Genomic DNA, 21588 nt, shown 5'->3' on the forward strand with positions numbered 1-21588 from the left:
AAGTAACATTTTATATCTGCACGTTTTATATGAATCCTCATCCTGGTTTGATCAGCTAAGAGCTCTGAACAAAGCACTTCCCCTCCCTGAGTCCCAACTTCCACATCCGTAAAAGGCAGGGTTGGGTGAGATGATCTCTGAGGGCCCTTTCAAGTCTCAGAATCTAATTCCTGTTTTTCCAAATGCTAACACTGTCTACGCTGTTAGGTATACTTTATTTATTATTGACATTCATCAGAACATTTCTGCAAAGCCAACTAGTCACTTCTGAAATACCTACTCACTGCATTTTTCCTGAGGGATGAGTGGCGAGGGGTAGGATGCTGGGTGAGGCAGGCAGATAGGAAGCAGTAGAGTTAAAGGTGTCCTGGAAGGAGCACTGGACTGGGAGTCTGAGGCTATGAGGGTTAGTCCTGCGCTCTGCCACTTGCTGGCCAGATGAATCAGAAAGGAAGGAAGCGTTTACTGGGGCCTTCTATGCATGAGACACTTTCACACATGTTATCTTATTATTTCACAAATTTTAGTTACTCACATACCATCTTCATAATTGTTTCCATATCCAAGTACCATCTGTAGTATTATACATGTAATACTTTTTCTAAATTCCAAATAAATTCCCTGTTCTTTTTTCAAACTGCCTTGTTCTAAGCAGAAATGTCTATGAAAACATAGGTACGCTGTTGGTTACCTTTTTCCTAATATACATTAAAATCAATATATAACTATTAGAAAGAGTGTCCACATGCCAGCTAAAGTCATCCTGAGTGCCACCGGTGGCATATGTGTGCATTTAGGGAGATGCCACATTATTCTACTTTGTATCCATTTATGGCTGCTGGACACCTGAGTCTGTGGAGTTTAGTAACTCATCCAAGTTCCAACCAGCAAACCCAAAGCAATGTGAAGCTTCACACTCCTCTCATCTTTAGAATGAGTATGTTCAATAAAATACATACAGAATATTTCCAAGATTTTTAAATTTCATGGACACTAATACTTCCAAAATTACTTTGGAGAATGGCACATGGTTAGCAAGTTTTTATTTTGCCAAGTAAGAACTCAAAATAAAAAAAGGTTTTCTCATACAAGGTAATATTAAAAAAAAAAAAAAAAAGCATAGGACTTTCTACACCAAACATTTGGGACCAGGGTACTTCTCAGGACAACATAAATCATTTAGGAAGAAAACATTTATGATGCTCTGCTTACTTTTCTACATTTCTCATTCTGGTATAAACGCTGTCATGGATTAGCCACTGGCTGGGCTCATCACTGGTGGAAGATGCAATGGGAGGTGGCTTTGGAATCGTGTAGTTCTGAGTTCAATCCTCGTTTTATACAAATTACACGTGCAGCTTTGTGCTACTTTAAGCTGAGCCTTAATTTTTCATCCGTAAACTGAGGCCACTCATTGTTGTGAAGATTAAATGCAGTAAGTGTATAAAATGCCTAGAACAGCCCCTAACCTGTAGTAGGAGCTCATTAAGCAGCACTTAACGACTTTCCTTTTACCACTCATTGTGTCTGACCCGGAGGGCTGCTGTGAGGATGCACTGTGACAACACGTGGGAAAGTGCACTGACAATGTGTTACAGAGCTCTAATTGTTCTTTGGATCTCAGGTTGGAAGCTCCTTCCTCCGGGAAACTTTTCCTGACCCACTCAGTTGGATAAGAAGCCCCTCCCTTGGTACCATGCCACCCTGGGATCTCCATCTGTTCGCTGTCACACTGCATTGCTACCGCTAGGCAATTTCTCCCTCACCTCAATAGGCACGCAAGAGCTCCGAGAGGGTAAGAGTGGGAAATACATGGATCTTGCTGTTGCTTCTCCACCATCTAGCACGCAGTCACTGCCAAATATAGCACGGGTGCTCTTTTAGTTTGTTAAATAGACACATGAATTGATGGGAAGATTGGTGGAGGTTTTCAAACTTGTTTATGTGGTACTACTTGTACACCTGATGGTCTGTCCCTCGGCTTATGGCAGCATTTCCCAATGTTTGGTCCTTTAGCAAAGTAAGATGCTCCATGAAAGACTAATTCTTTGGTCAAGTAAATTTATGAAAGTCTATATTCTAAATGCCTCCCCAACCCGGGAGATTCACAACACAAGTTTACATATTAAAGGTTTATGCAAAGTCTCGCTATAAAGATACCTAATTAACTTGAGCGTAGCATTTTCCAAATGAATTCTTTCCAGGAATACCTTCTAATGTATGAAAGAACACCCTTTGGAAAATCCTGGCCTATAGAGAACTTGGGCCCTGAGTAAATTTTTCTCATGGTTTCTGTCAATTCTTTGTCCTGGTTGTCCTTCCCCCAGTTAAACTGCACAGCCGGAAGCAGGAGAGACATGCATATTGGGCCGGACAAAAAGGCAACACAGACAATAGAACCTTTGAGAAAACTAAACATAGGAATGGGCTACCAGCCCAGGAACTGACCAAAAATATTTTGACAATGAGTAGAATGCCCTCATTTGTATCACACCTCAGAGACTTCATAGCTCTATGCACGTACATCATTGCAACTGCTCTTCTTTCTCTTCCCCCTTCCTCTTTTTCTCCTCCAGCATCAGCATCACCATGGTTAAATACGATGGCACACTGTCTATGCCAGGCATTGCTGTAAGTGTACTTCTTGCAGTAACTGATGAAATGATATTACTTACTATTATATAGATCTTGAAATTGAGTCTCAGAAAGCTACTATTACTACTAGTAATAATAATAATGACAAAATTAATGATAGCCACCTCTCAATTTTGGTGAGCTTATTGTTCAATGCAAAAGAGCTCAGAAAGGCAGATTTGGGGCTCAAATGTAAGTCTTCTGATGCCAAGTCCAGAGTTTGCTCCACCCATGAAAGATGGGTCTCTCCAACAAGTTCATAGCATGCTCCCAGCTGCGGCAGGGGAGAGAGGGTTACGGCACCAGCTCGGCATTCAGATGGTGTGGTTTTTAAAGTGACTCAACATCTGTCATTAATTAGAGTTCCTGTTCCCATGGTGATGGTTTATTATTGCTAGGCTGATAAGATGGCCAATTCAAGAATACTATCTTCCTTCTTTTCCCTCTCACTCTCCAGCATAGATTTTTCTCTTTGTTTCCTCCTCTCACCTAACATCATTGATCTTTTGTAACAAGGTAGGAGGTGGTGTTCCTCAAACGGGGACACCCTGTTGGATCCCTGGTGATAACTTTTGGAATTTTTTCCGTTTTGCTTAATGCAAAGGCTCTGTCAGACCAACCTGGATTCATCTCTGACATTTATTAGCTCTCTTACCATAAACAAGTTAATTACCTTCCTTGGGCCTTATTTTTTCATCTGGAATAAGGGATAAGAAGGCCTAAACAGCAAGGTTCTTCTGAGAATCTGATGTACCAAATAGGAAGACGCTAGCACAGAGCTTGGACGTGGTGGATACTCAAGAAGTGGTAGCAGTTGTGATAAGTAAAATAATAGCAATAATAATTATTTACAAAGAGATGAGATGAGACAGCTTTTGGGTTGGCAGCTGAGGTCGTTTTACTTTCATTCATTCATCAATCATTCAAATTTGTTCTTCCACTGAAACTGTTCTTTGTTCTTTACAGCCCTTAACCCAACATACACTGTATACTTATTTGTATTTAACTGTCTCTTACACTCGACTGTAAATGTGATGAAAATTAGTACAATGGTTATTTCACACATCACTGTACCTGGGGGTATAGTTGTTGAATGATGTACAAATATTTATCAAGCAGTCAACGTCAGTCTTTGTGTTAGGCGCTGGAGCTACGGAAATAACTAAAGCAAGATTTTTACCCTTGAGGCATTCACATAAGGAATCTGTGAAAACTGACAACAAATAAACGAAATGGGGCATTCATCCCTGACTCCAAAAGGTTTTTGGATTTTTTTTGAAATAAATCCAATGACATAAATGGAATTAAATCTTTAGTAATCTCCTAGCACAAAGCACTGATGGGGGGGGGGATATGGCTATCTCAAAGCTCTCAATGCCAAGAGAGATTCAAACCGGTGGTGTTAAGCCCCCAGAGTAATCGGAAATTCCCTTTGAAACAGACAGTTAAAAAAGAAAGAAAGAGAAAGAAAGGGAAGGCCTTTCAGGGGGCTAGCTCACTGACCTCCCTCCCAGGATGGTCTGACCCCCTCTGCTGGTGAAGCAAGAGGTCAGATCCTCAGATGGAAAATCAGTCTCCAAGAGTGGCTGGATACAATTCCACGACACGCGGTCTGTTCCCAGCCAAGGAGGATGGGGCCCAGAGCCTTTAGCTTCCCCAACCCACTGTACCCGATCAGGCCAAGCCGACAAGTCCTCCAGGAGCACACGGCATCTGACAGACGAGCAGGCGCAGGGGTCCAGCCAGGAGCCCTCGAACCCGCCTTCCTCAGTGGCTTGGATCTTCCATTTTGAAGCTATTTTGTTATTGTACAATACTATTACGTATTCGTGTTCATTACCTTAATATATTCTGGGTTACTGCCTCTGAAGCGATCGAGTCCAGTGCTTCTTATGTTCAGTTGAGACCCTCTAAGGGGTCACACCTTGCCATGGGGAAAGGGAGGGTGTGACACGGTGAGCAGGAAGACACGGCTCAGCGTCTATCTGTTTTGTACAGTGTGCTCCCAAATGATCCGCTACTTTAAACTGTTTGAAGACCAGAACCTAATTCTTTCAGTGCAAAGATGAGGAATCTGAGGCCCAGAGAGGTAGACCTCGTGTCTCAGGTTATATATCGAGTTGTTCAGTGACGGAACCGACACTGAGGATGGGGAGCTCATCTTTGAAAAAGAGAGAGTAACTGAGAAGCACGGGGACCGTCTGGAGTGAGTGCCAGTGTGAACAGGGAAAGCTGTTTTCAGAGACAGAGCGAAGAACTAGGTGGTCTTGGGTCGGATTTGACCTGCTATGGGCTTTCCGTCCACATCCATCACAGCAGCACCCTTGCTTTAGTGGCTGGTGCCCTGGGTAACCGGTCTGCTCGGCCAGCTCCAGGGAGACGACAAATTCCCTGTCAATTTCACCTCCACTTCGGTACAACACACGTTTACACAGCACCTGCTACTGATTAAGGGTGAGGAATTCTGGGATCTTTCCCTGGAAGCTCACACCCAAGTAGGGTAAGCAGACGTGGAAACATCTAAGGGCAGTGCTAGAGATAAGCACAGGTGGAGGTGGGGGAAGTGTAGAGGGAGGCCTGACCATGAGGAAGTGTCCCAAGGCAACTTTACAGATGGGTTCCAATATTCTCCCAGTGAACAGACTACAGGGTCAGAACATTAACCGAGCATATCTTACTAGGATGTGACCTTGGGAAAGTACTGAACCTCTCTGTAATTTGGCCTCCTTATCTGCAAACATCTCCTTATCTGCAAACATCTCCTTATCTGCAAAGCACAAGGAATATCAGGACCTCATGGGATTGTTGTGAGGACTAAGTGAGTTAATCCGCAAAGTCACATACGCGATGTCTGGTGAAACTACATGAATACCCTTCGCTATCCTTTTAGGAGCGCCTTGAAGAGAGGGGTCACAGCTCCCCACCACATCACAATATGTTGGACTCACTAAAGCCTGCTGCTTCCCAGTCGTCTAAGCACTTCCTCGAATCTCCACTTTAGGATTGTCTATAAATTTCTCCTCTGTAAACGTCTGTCTATAGTAGTTAGTCAGCTTACTAAGATGAAGACAACTGCTATAATCCAATTATCTAAACCAGTCTGGTTTGTCAGGATCCCTCCTCATCAGAGATGCTGACAGGTGAAACTGACATGGCCAACTTGGTAGGAATTTCAGTCTGATCAACTGCAACACACAGGCTCCTTCGGCCAAGGTGTCAGCTGAGGACGGGGGGGAGGGGCGAGGGGGTAGATTTTGAGGTGGGGTGAGGTGGGTTGCTTGCTTCCCATATCTCAGTGGCCTTGTCTCAGAAGGTGCCTTCTTCATCCTGAAATTTTCAAACCTGATATGTTATACTCTATACACAAATGCACTCTAGTGAAATAGGATAACTTTCTAGGGGCATTTAAAGAGTGTGGCCTTATATTTCAGGGAGGCTTCAAAACTGCTGGGAGATAAATAATAAATCTTTGTCGTTACTCCCAGGCTGAATTAACTTACAGGCTTTTTGCTTAAGCAGGAAGCAGTATTACTATCTAAGAAGCACTTAATGTTGTTGACTTTTAAGTAAATGAGACTATTAGCCTGAAACATTTTTTATAAAAAATGATAGAGTCAGGGGATGTTGGGCAAAGGATGCTCCCAAGACTCCTGATCAAACTCCTAATGATTTGTTTATAGTTGACAACCCCCATTCCCTATCAACTGTGGTCCTTATATATCGAGCTTTCTCTTCTGCTACTCCCGAACTGGGATGCTTTCCTAGGAGTTGAGTTGATGTCTTTCTGTCTGTGTTACTCCTTTGCTTTCACTAGCACCTCTACCTGAAAAGCCCACTTCCTGCTGCTTCTCTGCTCATCCTAAGTTAACATTTCCACTTCAAGCCCTACTTCTTATACAAAGCCACACTTCTCTTTCCTGCTTGTAGCTGTTACCAGGGAGCAGATTATGTAATGGCACTCTCCGGTTTCAGGTTACTTCATTTTTATTTTTCTAGCCTGTCAGCTCCTTGAAGGTGGGGAACCTGGCCTTGCTTTTCCTCTTTTTCTTTTTTAAAATTGTAAAACATCTGGCCCTCTATTACACTATCCACAACTTTGAGGTCACCCATAGAAACAGCATGTGCTTGGAGACACAAAAACCTGTATTCAAATTCCAGCTTGAATATTAACACCCAGTGTGACCTTGGCTAAGTTCTTTTAATTTCTGAGTCTGTTTTCTCATTTGTAAAACTGAAAAAAAGAGACTTTGCACATAAACCTATTGTGAGAGTTAGGTGAGAAAGGCTAAATATTGATTCTGCAAGGAAACATCTACAAGAAGGCCAGAGCAATATGACTTATGCATGTAGCTTTCTTATAATTTGCTTTGAGATAGGAAGAAAGCTTGGAAAACCCTGAGTAAAAGATATGTCTCAATAAACATAAGCTCTGAGACATACAGACTTAAACTCCTAATGCCATTACTTAATAGCTATGTGACTTTGGGCAAATCGCTTGCCCTCTCTGAGTCTCTATTTCCTCATTTGGGTGATGAGAATAATCACACATGTAATAGAGTGATTCACTTAGAAAGGTCCAGAGTTCTGGTTCAAGAAAGAGGAGTTTCTATTCCTTTTGACTAGACACTACTGGAACTGTGCCTGGCTCGGACTTGTAATCAAGTTGTGTCTCCTGAGACAGGTGCTGAGCTACCTGTGGCCACTGGCCTCAATGCCTGACTCAAGAGTGGGCTTATTCAGAGCTGGGTATTCACTAAAGTTGCTAACGTCAATTTCTTGTCTTTTGGGTGTCACTTAGTCAAAGTGAACTGCTTTCCATGATAAGTGGCCACCCTTTCTCCTGTTGGCCTAGCTCATTCCGACAGGGAGAGAGGAGGGGAAGTGGATTTGCCATAAGGACTGACTTCTCTTAATGCTTAAAAGTGACGGTATCAATCAGAGTCCAGTCGGGAGAAGCGAAACCACTCTACGTCATTCAACAAAAGGAACTGAGCACAAGAAATCGGTTTCATTGATGACACAAGAAACCAAGAAGCCAAACAGATGATATTGAAGGAACTCAGAGATCGGGGACGGCAAAAAGCTGCTGCTCCTCTTAGGGATCAAGGGATGATGGGAGGTAGTGGTGTGGCCAGAGCCGGGGGCTGGCCATGTCAGGCTGGAGCTGAAACCAAAGAATGGCTGAGTGGTCAGCCCTGGGACCTGAAGGGAAAGGCTGGGAGCTGGAATCACACAGGAGATGAAGTTGCTGCTGCAGTGAAAGAGAGAAATGACCTGACTTCTCCCCGCTTGCTTCCTGCACGTCCATCTTCCATCAGCATCTCCCATTGGCCAAATCTACTCAGTGGCCAGTTTCCAGAGAGCCTGAGAAATGTAATACACGGCAGGGCAGGTGTGAATAAGCTATCTGAGAGCAAACAGGCAAATGAGTGGCCCAGCCATCTCAATAATATACATAAAGCGCTAGAACAACGTGTGATTTACAGTCAGCTAATAATGATAGGTATCATAAATATTACTCTAATTTTGTATAACTCACTGAAAGTTTATTCACACCAGTAACTGTGCTCAATACTCTCTACATATTATCTCATTTAATCTTCACAACAATCTTATGAGGCAAGCGCTCTTAACGGTCTCATTTTTACAGTGAGAAAACCAGCTTAGAGAGGTAAAGGGACTGACCTAATGTACAGCTTTAGCAGCTGAACTCAGGATCGGAGCCCAGATTTATGTGACATCTGAGTCTGTGCTCTTAACTATGGTCCTATTTATTGCTTATAATATGAATCATACTGCTAACAGTAAAAGGGAGGGTACTAGATAAGCTGAACATGAAACTTCTCATAATCACTGGGAGGATATTTTGAAGACCTACATTTCCAGGACTGAAAGCCTAGAACACTCTGGGAACATTAAATTTGCCCTTAAAAAAAGTAGAGATTAAGAAAAAAAATACATCACTTAATGTAGTTTATAAAAGTCCATGGCTTTACCTCTTGAAGGCAACAGTGTCTTTTTGCTAAGAGGATGCCAAGTTCAGTGGCCTCTGAAGGCTTGCTGTTTACTGACATTTGATAGGCTTCCACATCTGTTGCCCTTCTCGATGGATGGGTGCTTCATTTTAGCACTTCCCTGATGCCAGGCTGGTAAAAAGCTTTAGTACTGAGGTCCTCTAAGACACTCCTAGGTCAGTGACGCAGCTTTGTTTGTGAAGCTGCCTGAGGGAAGGAATATTCAGGGAAGAGTGGTAAGGCACATGCCATCCACCCACCATGCCGGGTATTCTCAGTCCTACCCCTGGGGCAGGTGACAGCTCCAGAAAGTTATAAGCCCGGGCAATTCTTGACCTCAAGTCAAGTTTCAATGTCCTGCTCCGGACCTTTAGCAAGGTAGTATAGGATGAATTCTTCTGCTTCTTCTGTAAAGTTCCATGGAATGACTTCTTTGTTTGTTTTTAAAGGAATGGACATTTTAGAATTTGGTACCAGGGAAAACGTGGTCTCTTTTGGAAAACTGGTACACCTCCTTGACTCTGTGGACACTATATGACTTGACATATTTCCAGTTTTGTGTTGGCTGCTGGGAAGCTCCAAGTAATCCCCTTATTTATGGGTCAGAGACCCATAGGCCAAACCTGTCCCACACATCTGCTTGGTCTGACACTCACCAACGCAGGGTTAAAACAATTTGAATTTCAAGGTCCTTAGGCAGAGTATACATTCTCCAATCTGGTACAGAATGAAATCATCTTGTTCTCTGCTTGTTTCCATGGCCTACCTGGTATGGCCTGCAGGCATATATATATACTTGAGAAGCCCCTAGTCTAAGTAGTTGGTATATTATCTTCCTACATAGTTTCTAACTTGTGAGTTTTATTTTGCTTAGTTTTATTCTGCTTAGTCATGTATTATAAGCTTCCTCAAATCCTTTATGGAAGAGGAATGTGAAGGATAAAAAAATAAACAAATTGTTTTCTTCCCTAAGCAAAACTGCCAAGTTCAGTGCAGGCAGCTGCATCGCCACTGCGTCCAAGGGATGATCATTCCTGGTGAGTCACCCTGGCCTGCCCCACCTGCCCCACCTGTTAGAGGGTGACCACTGTCGTAGGCTCAACCCTATCATTCCTTTAAACAGGAGAAAGGATTTCTTCCTCATTAGCAACTGAGGGGCCTGGACATAATCAAGTGACCTCTGCCCTATTTCTAGCATATAATATGTAAAGCCAGCTCTAGGTGCCCTCTGAGACACTGGGCAGCAGGGGATATGCAGAGAGTGGGCCTAGAGCCAGACCAGCTAAATTGCAGCCCTCCTCCCCCAACTAGCCATCCATGTGACCTCAGGTCACCTTATCAGTTTTTTTTTTTAGCTTATCAGTCTTGATGCCTCAAATTCCTGCTTTATAAAGTGGGACAATGCTACCACCTACTTTACTGGTTTTGGGGTAAGGATCAAATGAATACAGGAAATATTAATAATAGTACTTTTCTGCATGCCAGGCATTATGCTAACTGTGCTTTCATGCATAGAATATTTGCAGTAACTCAGTGGGGTCGGTTAATACGGAACTGAGGATCAGAGAAACTAAGTACCTTGCCCAGCCAGGCTGGTTCACATAGCTAGCAAGCCAAGGAGATGCCATCACCCTGAGTGTAGCAAGGTGACTTAGTGGGCTACTTTCTTTGGCCTCATTTGATTTCCTCTTATTCCGTCCACAACAGGTTCAGCTCATTTACCCTCTTCCACCCCCAAGACTTGGCAGGCAGTTGCCATAACACGACTGAGCTCCAGCAGTTATTACTAATATTTATTGTGTTGAGTTGAAATGGAGAGAGATTTGTGCAGGACTGAGGCACATGCTCCTTCCTCTGCTTTCAGAGAAGGTATTCCACTGCAAAGATTAAGAGCCAGCCCGGTTCACATGCCTCTCCACACAGAGTTCCAGCTCTATCACCAACTAATCCTATATGGCCTGGTTCAAATGTTGCCTTCTCAGAAGCACCTTTCTATTTCTAGCCCTAAGACAATGGAAGACACTCCTTCCTTGGTGCTCCATTATCCACTGTATAGCAACTGTAGTTAAACAAATAAGAGCCAACATTAAATAGACAGTATTCTACTCTACATGTACTAACGTGTTGACCTCTTACAACACGAGTTGTAAGATAATATACCTATGATGCAGATATTACTGTTATGTTTTACTAATGAGAGCTCTGAGGCACAGAGAAATTAAGTAATTCACTTAAGGTAAGTGGCAGAGCCATGATTTGAGCCCAAGCCAAGGCGCTGTGTCTTTGTCATTACATTTAGTGTTGACTTTTTCATAACTGTATCTGTCTGTGTCTACCTCCTCCCCACCAGACTGGAACTCCATGGGACCCAAGATGTGTTTAAATCTTTTTTGTCCTGCTACCATCGAGGACTGTCCCTGTCACGTGGCAGCCTCTTGCTGATGAGCCTTGGCTCAAAAGATTAAATAGGGAGCCTCATCACCTAGTTGAATCAAGGCCAAGACACATGCCTTTTCCAGATGTAGCCCACTGTCATCTGTCAGCCCAGTACCACAGCCCACCCTATCTCCAGCTTCAGAGGAGAGCAGGAAATGCATCCTGACATCACAGGAAGGACCCAAGTAAAAGGTGCATTGATGGGGGCAAAAACAAGCCAGCAGAGTGATTAATTTGGCCTCCCCTTCGATATTATGTTTACACAAGTTGATTATATAGCACTTAATTACTAATTTGCCCTGCTTAAACCAAGAGTGTTTTTAATTTTTAATGAGATAAGGGAAGAAGATGCCTTTACTTAGTAAGGAGCAGCTATTTTATTTCCTTCTCTTGTTTTGCCCAGCCAATTAATAACATTTCTAAGGAAATGCATCCCTGTCATGAATTCTTTCTCCCCATCTTCTTCCTGACCTCCCAGATTTAAAAAGAGATAGAAACAGACAAGAGCCACTTAGAAACAAACTGACTTCACCTTCTGATCTGGCTGGCTAGGCTGGGAAAGGCCTTGTAAAGCAAAGTAACATGGGACCCATAAATGGTGCTGTCTGACTTTTTGGGAGTTGGGGTGTGTCTATTCCCAGAAACCATGGCTTGGTTGTTGTTACCAAAAGCAGAGAACACAGCCATAGGTCTCCAAACAAGGCAATCCCCCCTAGAACCCTGCATTGTTTCCTGGGTATTAATGTCAGATAATTTTAAGCATGGCCCTAGGGCAGCCTATACAAAAAACACAGGTTTTGGAGTCAGCTCTGGATTTGATCGCCAGCTCTGCTACTTGTTAGATGATGGATCTGTTATTTAAACTTTCTGAGCCTCAGTTTCCTATCTGTAATGGTGAGGTGAATAACCTACCTTGCAAGAATCAAATGGCATCTCAAGTACCTTAGCACAGTGCCCAGCTCAGAAGAGGCACAGTTTTCTTGTCTTTGGCAGAAGGGAAGGCGGAAAAAGGAAAGCAGGGATAAGTGGGTCCCTTTTGAGCACCCTAGCCTGTCATCTGCAGAGCTGACAGATCTGATCAGTGTTACTCAAAGGGCCCGTCCATAATGACATAAGGAGTTTGCTCCAGAAAGTAAACAAACACCCTGATTCTCTCACTGAGAACATCTTGCTACGAACAAAATGTTGTAATTGATTTATATTCTGATGCAAGTCCCTTATCTCACTGCCAATCTGTAACAAACCATTCACAGCTTGGCCTCTGGTCGCAGACAGACCTGCACAGCCCAGTCTGGATGACTACGGAGGACAGCTGCATTCGCTCCTAAAGAACCCCTCCCACCCTTCTCTGGGCTGAGCCAGGCTCACTTGTACAGACTATATCAATGAGCTCTCTTGCCCTATGACTTTGACTCCAGCCAATGGGGAGCCCGACAGTAAGTCAGAGAGCGGGAGGAAGATGGGGTCAATAACCCAGCTCTTCACTTCCAGGGTCATTGGCAAGCCAGCTGACTCGGTCGCCTCCACACAGCCCTCTGTTCTGGGGTTCAGGGGTTTCAGTAACTGTGCTCTCCCTTCACCTCTTAAGGTCCAGCTGTTACAAACCCCAGTATACTATATCCTCCCTTGTGATTTCTCCAGGGCTGGTCCCCAGTATGTAAATAGTCCCTCTACTAAGCTCTCTAAAACTATCCTAATTTGAAGGTAACTTCTGTGGGGACCTTGACTAACACAGGGACATTTTAATGTACATTCAAATTCTAGTTGTCTACAAAAACAGACTCACAGACACAGAGAACAGATTTGTGGTTGCCAAGGGGGAGGGGGAGTGGGGGAGGGATGGATTGGGAGTTTGGGATTAGCAGATGCAAACTAGTATAGGATGGATAAACAACAAGGTCCTACTGTATAGCACAGGGAACTACACTCAATATCCTGTGATAAACCATAATGGAAAAGAATACGAAAAGGAATATATATATGTATAACTGAATCACTTTGCTGCACAGCAGAAATTAACACAACATTGTAAATCAACTATACTTCCATAAAATAAGTTTTAAAAATTCTAGTTGTCAGGCTTCCCTGGTGGCGCAGTGGTTGAGAGTCCGCCTGCCGATGCAAGGGACACGGGTTCGTGCCCTGGTCCGGGAGGATCCCACATGCCGCGGAGCGGCTGGGCCCGTGAGCCATGGCCGCTGAGCCTGCGCGTCCGGAGCCTGTGCTCCGCAACGGCAGAGGCCACAACAGTGAGAGGCCCACGTACCGCAAAAAAAAAAAAAAAAAAAAAAAAAAAAATTCTAGTTGTCTATTACTGTTACTAGGTTTTTTAAATAATGGCAATCACACTCAGCCCCAGAGGAGTCCACTCCCATGTATGACCAAGTTGAACAAGCCTCAGCTTTGAAATCCTAGGCTAGGCCTTGGATTCTGGCTCCATCCCTTTCTAGCCATGGGCTCTGGTAAGTCACTTAAACCCTCCTACCCTGTTTCTTAATTTGTAAAATTATGATGATAATAGTATAGGAAATTTCCTTATGTATAACTTTTAACATGGTACTAAATTTTTAAATGTTCAAATTTCTTTGATATGCATGTGATGAGAGACATGCCATCCAAGTTTCTACACACGTGGTACTTTATGGTTCATTGCAGCGTATCAAACACCTCCGACAAGCAACTGTAATAATGGTATTTCTTCTTTTGCATACTTCTTGATCATTTGCCTCAATGATGGAACCAAAAGTCCTTCATATACTTCAGTAAGACCTCTAAACATTCCATGACTCTGAATCAAACTTTGTCCAGTGGTATGTGGTATGTATGTGTATATGACTGTCTGTGTGTGTAGTCATTTTTCACAACTTTTTCCCAATTACAGACAATTCCTGATTTAACTAAAGGTCTTGTCTTCCCTCATCTCTTATTTGGTTCCATACCCTAATTTACTGTGTTGAATATTAAAGTTATACAGCATGGATAATCTATTCATGACATCCTAGAGTAAAGGGAGGAAAAAAAAAGTCCTATCTATTCATTTCTGATTTATTCCAACAAGGACATTTATTATAAAAAGGAGAAGCATAAATGATCATTAGAATGAGGAATTAAGTACTTACAGGCATTCATTTCTACTAAGTAATCTAACGTATTTTTTCAGATTTGCACCAGTATAAAATGTTGTCTTGAACAAAATAAGTCAAAGAGGTAGGTAAACTCAGGGCTTCCCTGGTGGCGCAGTGGTTGAAAGTCTGCCTGCCGATGCAGGGGATGCGGGTTCGTGCCCCGGTCCGGGAGGATCCCACATGCCGCGGAGCGGATGGGCCCGTGAGTCACGGCCGCTGAGCCTGCGCTTCCGGAGCCTGTTGCTCCGCAACGGGAGAGGCCACAACAGTGAGAGGCCCGTGTACCGCAAAAAAAAAAAAAAAAAGGTAGGTAAACTTTATTTTAGAAATACAGTTCTGAAACCCTTCTAAGTTTCTAAAGTACTCAGTAGATGTTTGGCCACTGTTTTCTTTTATAAAAGCCCAAATCTTAAGTTCCTGAGTAAAAACTGCAAGTGGAGGGAGATATTTGGAAAAAATATTTGTTAGCCTACATCTCTGTGTTAATAACAATACTATAAAAAGTGTCATTTAATTAAAGTTCTTAATTAAAGTGCTTTTTAATATATATCTGTATAAAAAGTAAATGGACAGATTATGATTAAATACAAATAAATAAAACAAAACACTACTGGGAGTATGGTATGAAGCCTTCTCCAGGCAAAGGAATTAGAAAATTTCCAAACCAAAGAGCGTACATTTCTTCTTTTTATTTCTATGTCCCATACTCAACCAAGCAGTGAGGCTAAACATGTGCTGCTGATATGTTCTATAAACCACACTACCCTGTAGAAGCGCAGCTAGAGTGCTATACTGGAATCTACACTTTTTCCGAGCAACAGATACATATTTACTGGAATATAAAGAACATGGTTTGATGGAACAAAAAGAGCATGGACTTTGTGTCAAGCAAAGTTATATGACCTCTCCATGCCTCACTGTCCTCATCTGCACAGTGGGGACTGTTAACATCCACTGGTTGATGCAAGGATTCTATGAATGACAAAGGATGGAAAGTAACAGGCCCTGTTCCAGGATCACCCTGTAAGGAACAGGAGAGTCCAATGTCATATCTCTTACAAACTGAAATAATTTCCTAAAAATAGAATACTAATTTTGCACTAATTTTTGACTTTTATATCCATGGTGCCATTCTGCCAATTGGATTGGAACAAGGAGATGTATAATTAATCAGAACCTGAATTTGTTGTTGGTTTGTTTTTATTTATTTATTTATTTTTGAGTGGGAGCAATTCTCAAAAAGATAAGAATGTACTGTTAACCAGGTATGGCAGTAAGTATAAAGAATGTTAGGACCAGCATCACATTCTTAATTTAACCCTTCTTTAAACTATTAATTACCATTTCAGGTTTTCTGTTGATTTTCTATGAGGCACTCACATATGGGACAGGATACAGAAAGTCCAATCAGAAACCTGAATCCATTTAATTAGAAACCAGAATCTCATATCTCATGAAACACATGCTTAAGCAGCAAAGGGCAAAAGGTTACTAAAAAAAACTGATAGTATCAGGACCATATGTGAAATAAATAGGATTTTAAGAGACCTGGGAATGAAAGCCAAATGAAACTAAAATTCACAGCAAAAGATGCCTTATACACGAGGAATGTGAGCCCTGAATTTTCACACACTATTGGTGGGAGTATAAAGTGCTAACATGTATCAAAATCCTAAAAGTTAGGCAAACTTTTTGACCAAATAACTATACCTCCATCATTTAGTTTGTGTAAATAATTTAGGGTATGGGCAAAAATTCAGATACAGAGACGTTAGTTGCAGCATTCTTTAAAACAACGGAGACAACCTGAGTATTCAAAACTAGAGGACTGGGGATATAAGTCATGGTACATAGTAGGGGTCCGCAACCCCCGGGGCCTCGGACCACTACTGGTCCGCAGCCTGTCAGGAACCGGGCCGCAGAACAGGAGGTGAGCGGCGGGCAAGGGATTGAAGCGTCATCTGCGGCTCTCCATCGCTGGAATTACGGCCTGAACCATTCCCCACCCACCCCCATCTGTGGAAAAATTTTCTTCCACGAAAGCCGTCCTTGGTGCCAAAAAGGTTGGGGACCGCTGGTCTACTATGGGGCAGAAAATTGTACAGCCTACAAATATGATAAATAAAGATGTTTACTATGTATTTTTGGGTGGGGGGAAAAAAGGCTATAAAACAATATGCATTGTATGAACACAGTTTTGTAATTTAGAAAAGTATAAAATAATTTAAAAGTATGTACAAAAAGATTACAAAGATAGAAGCCAGAATCTAATATAGTGGTTGTTTTAGGGCAGTAATATCAGTGTTTTCATATTTTTCTTTCAGCTTAACTGAATTTTCTTATTTTTTCCCAATGAACATGAATTAGTAGTTGTATTCCAGAAAAAGGAAAGAAACCCAGCAAATTAAGACTGAATGTGCCAAGAAATGGCATGGTTTCATATTTCTGAACATCTATTATATATCAGTCTTTCCAAACCTCCAGAAAGCAAGATCATGGTAATCAACTTTACTTCGCAAAACGTAAAACTGGTATTTATGGTGACAGGAAGCCAAACAGGACTAAAAAACACAGAAAGTTAACTCTCACAAAACAAAACAATATGGAGACGTATTGTATAGCATAAAAAAATAACAGGCTTTGAAGCACATAATAGGTGATGAATAGAAACTGGCTCTAAATGAAGGAAATGTCATGAAAAAGAACAGAAGGAGAGGCTTCAGCTAAGCAGTGAGGATGTTTGCAAGGACTGACCTTGAGGGTAGATCACTGCGGTCAGCGCGGATAGTTTATCCTGTGGGCACACATTACAGAAAGGGTGAGTAATCACCGCTCTCCACTGGCCACTTAGATGCATTGGTCTGCGAGACACAGGAGTCTGTCTGGAACGTGACAGGGAAAGTTGATGGTGGGAACGCACGGAGTCAATGGTTTACAGAGGCGGCAACCCTCACACCGTGGGAGGAAAAAAGGTTTTGATTAATTGGCTGATTCCAAGGGCTTATTTTCTTTACCCTGGTACTACCATTAAAATGATGGCTGAATTCATTTTGATCTCTTGTCACTGTCTCCTTCTGCTGATTTTTGCTTCAGAGGCTTCCTCTACTGCTTTTTTTGGGGGGCAAGGGTGGGTGTCAAGATAAATATCAATAGCACAGTTAGAATTAAAGCTTATTTTATATAAATAGTCTTGGGGGGAAAAAAGCTTTCTTTTAAGATAAGACATTACCGGAAGCTAACGACATCTGCAGAGGGGCTGAAGGAAGCAGAAAGTGGAAAGCCATTTTGTATTTCTGCCTCTTTGCCATTGGATTGAGTTTTCTCTCACGGCATCTTGAAACCGCTTTCTTGCTTTATGTGTCCTTTGCATTTCTTAGAACCTCTCTATCGTCTGTGCTTAGGAAGTGTAAGCATGTTGATAGTTCATAAAGTGATTTTTTTCCAGTGTGTTAATTTCCCAGGGCCTGGGAGCCTAGGGGATTGTTACGGGATGCTCCCAACTTCTAATGATAATTATTTGCTTTCCAGGATATTCAGAATTTGAGAGGATCACTTTGGAGCACACTGATGGCCAGAGGAGCGATGGGTGACATTCTAGGGATGGGGGAGTGGTCATGTGGAAAGGCCACAGATGCCAAGACCGCCTGGATAACTCTAAGGAGGGAGGAAGACTTCCTTCCTTGCATCCCCTCCCACTTACTCAATAGCTGAACTTCTACCATGAAAATGGCATCTCTGTGATTTGATTCCATTTTATTAAGCTGCAGATACAAAGACAACTGTGACATGATACTTGTCACACTGTCTAATGGAAGAATAGTTTTGAAAACTACTAAAAGGAGAACACCATTTCTGGAGAGGGACAATTCTTTAAGATATTATTAGTCATTCTATTCTTTAATGCAGATGGATGGCTATAACTACCCTTTGTGAGATCCTAATTTGGAAACGGAACAGGAGCAGGAAGACTTTAGTTGTCTAAAGGAAGGGAGGGTAGGAACGGGCAGAGGAAGAGAGGGAGAGAGAGACTCTGAGGATGAGAATATGAATGGATAAATGAACAAGAGGTGGAAGCAGGAACTGTCAGCAGGCTTCAAAATTTGGAATAGCAATGGACCTTGTACTTGACCAATCTCTTCCATTAATACCCCCATCAGATAATTCCATCCACTATCCCTCTCCCTCCAGCTGATAAACTTTCCCCAGAATTCAAATATATAGAAGTTTGCAATAGCTGTAAGTAAAATCCACAATTCTAAGTCCTTCTGATCTGTTGGTACTGCCAAAGGAAGGTATAGCGCTCTACCCCTGGCTGAAGCCATCCATTCATGGGCCTAAGACATTGGGAAACCCTGTCTCCCTGGGCATGTAGGACTCTTCCCTAGGTCTGCAGCCTGGGTCTTCTGGAGTCTTCTTAGCCTTTCCTTCATCTGAAGGAGACGACTCCAACTGAGTCTACTAAAGTCTGCCCATCCAGATAAGAAGTGAAATCCTTTATCCAACGACCAGATGTGTGGTCTATGAGAAGACAAAACATCTGGCCTGCTGGAATCATTGAGTTGCTGGCAAGCTCTGCTCAGCTTTCTTACAGGAAGGAGTGGCAGGCACCCTGAAGATCAAGCTAGGATCTATGAAGTTCAAAGAAAAAACTGTGTTGAAGTTCAGATTGAAAAATATGAATCACAGGGAGGAAGTAATTCTTTTTCACCTCAACTTGCCAGAATCCTGAGCTGGTCTCCAGGCCTGGGGCACATAGGTTGGCACCTCTTCTTTAGAGAGGGGTGAATGAAGCCAAGTTCACATGCATTTACATTTCCAAACATAATCATTATTACAATGTTGACAATTATACCTGGGCTTCACGGAGGTCACTGAATCTTTCAAAGGCTCTATCTCAGCAGTTCCACACGAATGGCAATTCTTATTTAAACATTTTTTAGAAAGGAAACAAAACAAACAAATGAAAAGAGCACCTGGAGAGGCCAAGTGACATTGTTTGAGGATGTACAACAACCATGCACAGAGGTTAAGACCACATGGATTCCCTCAGGCATGTGATGACAGGTAAGATTCAGGTCTCTGGCACCTGGGGGCTTTCTTTACTAGATTACAGTGTCTCCTAAAAATAGTCAGGAGAGGCACATAATTCCTCGGGTCGAATAGGAGACATGAACTTGTCTTTAAGATTTTGTGGGCCTTGCAGCTGCTACTCAAGTCAACAATTCCAATTTTTGATCTACCATATCTTAGATCCTGTTCCAGAATATTAAGGGAAAATATTATGTAGTGAAGAAGATGTCAGTGTGGGATGAAGCTCAGTTTCCACTTAGGAGAAGAAGTGAGTGGAAATTTCTCAGAGCTAGAAACTCCAGATTTGACTAAGATGTCAATGAGGTGCCACAAGGCATGGTATGAAGTATCTGATAAAGCAGCCGGATCTTGTCACACTACTCTGTTTCAGTGGCAGACTGTCTCCTGATTTGTGACCAATGACATTTCTTTTCAGAAAATTCACCTTTGAACATTTAAGAAGCCAAATTTTTTTTTCAAGAAAAAAGAAAAAAAAATTAGACTAAAGTAGAAAAAGAATGAAAATCAACAGAGGATATAATCCAGAGAGACCTTGATTTCCATTCTGCTTCTGCCCCTTATTAACTGTAGCCTTGGGCAAACTTCTTAAAAACTCTCTGAGCCTGGGTTTCCTCATATATAACACAGGAATAGAAAGCCTTATTCCCGCAGGCAGGGAGACTGTCAAGATTCAATGAGGTGTCTTCATCTGCTTGGGCTGCCATAACAAAATACCACAGATTGGGTGTTTAAACAATAGAAATTCATTTTCTCACAGTTCTGGAGGCACTAAGATCAAGGTGCCAGCATGGCTGAGCTCTGGTGAGGGCTCCCTTCCCGGCTTGCAGATGGCCACCTTTTTGCCGTGTCCTCACATGGCAGAGAAAAAGCAAGCTCTGGTGTCTCATCGCATCAGGGCACTAATCTCACCATAAAGGTCCCACCCTCATTTCCTCATCTAATCGAAATCACCTCCCAAAGGCCACATCTCCAAATACCATCACACTGTGGGGTTAGGGATTCAAATTTGAATTTTGAGGGGACAGAAACTTCCAGTCCATAATATGCATTAACCTACGCAGGGCCTTAGTAAGCATCTCTACTGTTTTGTTCTGGCAATTATGCTTTGTCCCAGGAAGTGCAAGGCAACTAGTTATGAGAACATCTTCATAAATCAACACATTAAAATAATAACTGACAAGTCACTGACATTTCAACAATAAATAAACATCTCCACGTGATGTTTCTGAGACAGCACCAGAAAATCCAGAAAAAAGTTGAAAACTCAACTCTACCATCTTTGTTTAAAAACTCCAGTTAAGATCCACAAGCATTCATGAGTGGGTTCAATTCTTTGGAAGGGATATTTCACAAGCAGCAATTTGAGAGGCTTGGCAGGGTGCCGTGCACCACACTTCCCAAAATGTGGCACAAAGAGCACAGATATTGGTATCAGACTCTTGCATGTGACCACTTCCAATAGTGTACACTTGAGTTCCGTAATCTTTCTGGATCTCTGTTGCCTGTGTGGGTTGTGAGAGGTAGCAGGAAGGTTATATGAAAAGCACCTAGCATAGTTCTTGGTACATAAGAGGGTCACAATAAATAAGGTTCTCATTACTGGGCTACTGGTGGAAAACCTGGCTTCTAGTCCTGACTTTGAGACCGTGGGCAAGTCACTTAAGCTCTCTGGTGACTCAGCTGAACAAATATTTCTTCAACTTTCAGTTACAACTTGGGAGCCAGACTTCTTGGTTCTGGCATTTACTAGCTGCTTCAACGTAAGCCAAGTTATTTAACTTCTTTTTGCCTCAGGTTCTTCAACTATAAAATGGGAATTATAGAGCTGCTGCGGGACTGAACGTACATTCCCGGTCCAGAGAAAGAACTCATAATGTGCTCCTGATCATTATTACAGATAAAGAAATGGAGTGGAAGCAGAACGGTCAGGTTACAGAACTAGTTGGAAGTCAAGTGAGGGTTGACTTCAGAGCTTGTGCCTTCAGCCGTAAACTATACTGCTTCTCTACCTTTTTGTAAACCTGTTGTTAATCCTACTATTTTACCACTCAAAGTCTCTCCATAAAACCCACATGTGAAATGTCTTTTTCAATTCAGTGGTAGGAAAAGCTTTGTCTCCTAAAGAAACTAGTATGCTTCCTCTTTTTGAAAATAAGAATTATGTAACTTATCATGGGTTCTTTTTTGTCTCGGCTGCCAGGAAGCTCAGAGTCAAACTGTCTGCTCCATCATTGCCATCGAGTTGTTTCCTTCTTCCGATATCTTTGTTCCTTATTTTTTCTTCTAAC

At 42.4% G+C, this 21588-nt stretch overlaps 1 protein-coding gene and 1 long non-coding RNA gene across 16 annotated transcripts in view; one reads left to right on the forward strand and one right to left on the reverse strand.

Annotated features, from left to right (window-relative positions):
• Window positions 1-21588, reverse strand: part of FGGY (FGGY carbohydrate kinase domain containing) — a 433125-nt gene that overhangs the window by 77057 nt on the left and 334480 nt on the right. For 2 of the 15 annotated variants that reach the window (XM_019942372.3, XM_073789160.1), the window contains exon 15: window positions 16964-17003. The exons of 11 other annotated variants lie outside the window; for them this stretch is intronic. In XM_019942372.3, coding sequence (XP_019797931.1) covers window positions 16964-17003 — 40 coding nt within the window. Of the gene's footprint in view, window positions 1-16166; window positions 16316-16963; window positions 17092-21588 lie in introns of those variants that run through there. 2 more of the 15 variants (XM_019942368.3, XM_019942373.2) reach the window with 2 other exon arrangements.
• LOC109551070 (uncharacterized) overlaps window positions 1-21588 on the forward strand; it is a 62334-nt gene that overhangs the window by 27856 nt on the left and 12890 nt on the right. Inside the window, exons 2-3 of the long non-coding RNA XR_012324590.1 lie at window positions 1625-1795; window positions 14245-19273. This is a non-coding gene — a long non-coding RNA (uncharacterized lncRNA). The remainder of the gene's footprint in view (window positions 1-1624; window positions 1796-14244; window positions 19274-21588) is intronic.

This window comes from Tursiops truncatus, chromosome 1 (genome assembly GCF_011762595.2).
Source record: "Tursiops truncatus isolate mTurTru1 chromosome 1, mTurTru1.mat.Y, whole genome shotgun sequence".
NCBI lineage: Eukaryota > Metazoa > Chordata > Mammalia > Artiodactyla > Delphinidae > Tursiops > Tursiops truncatus.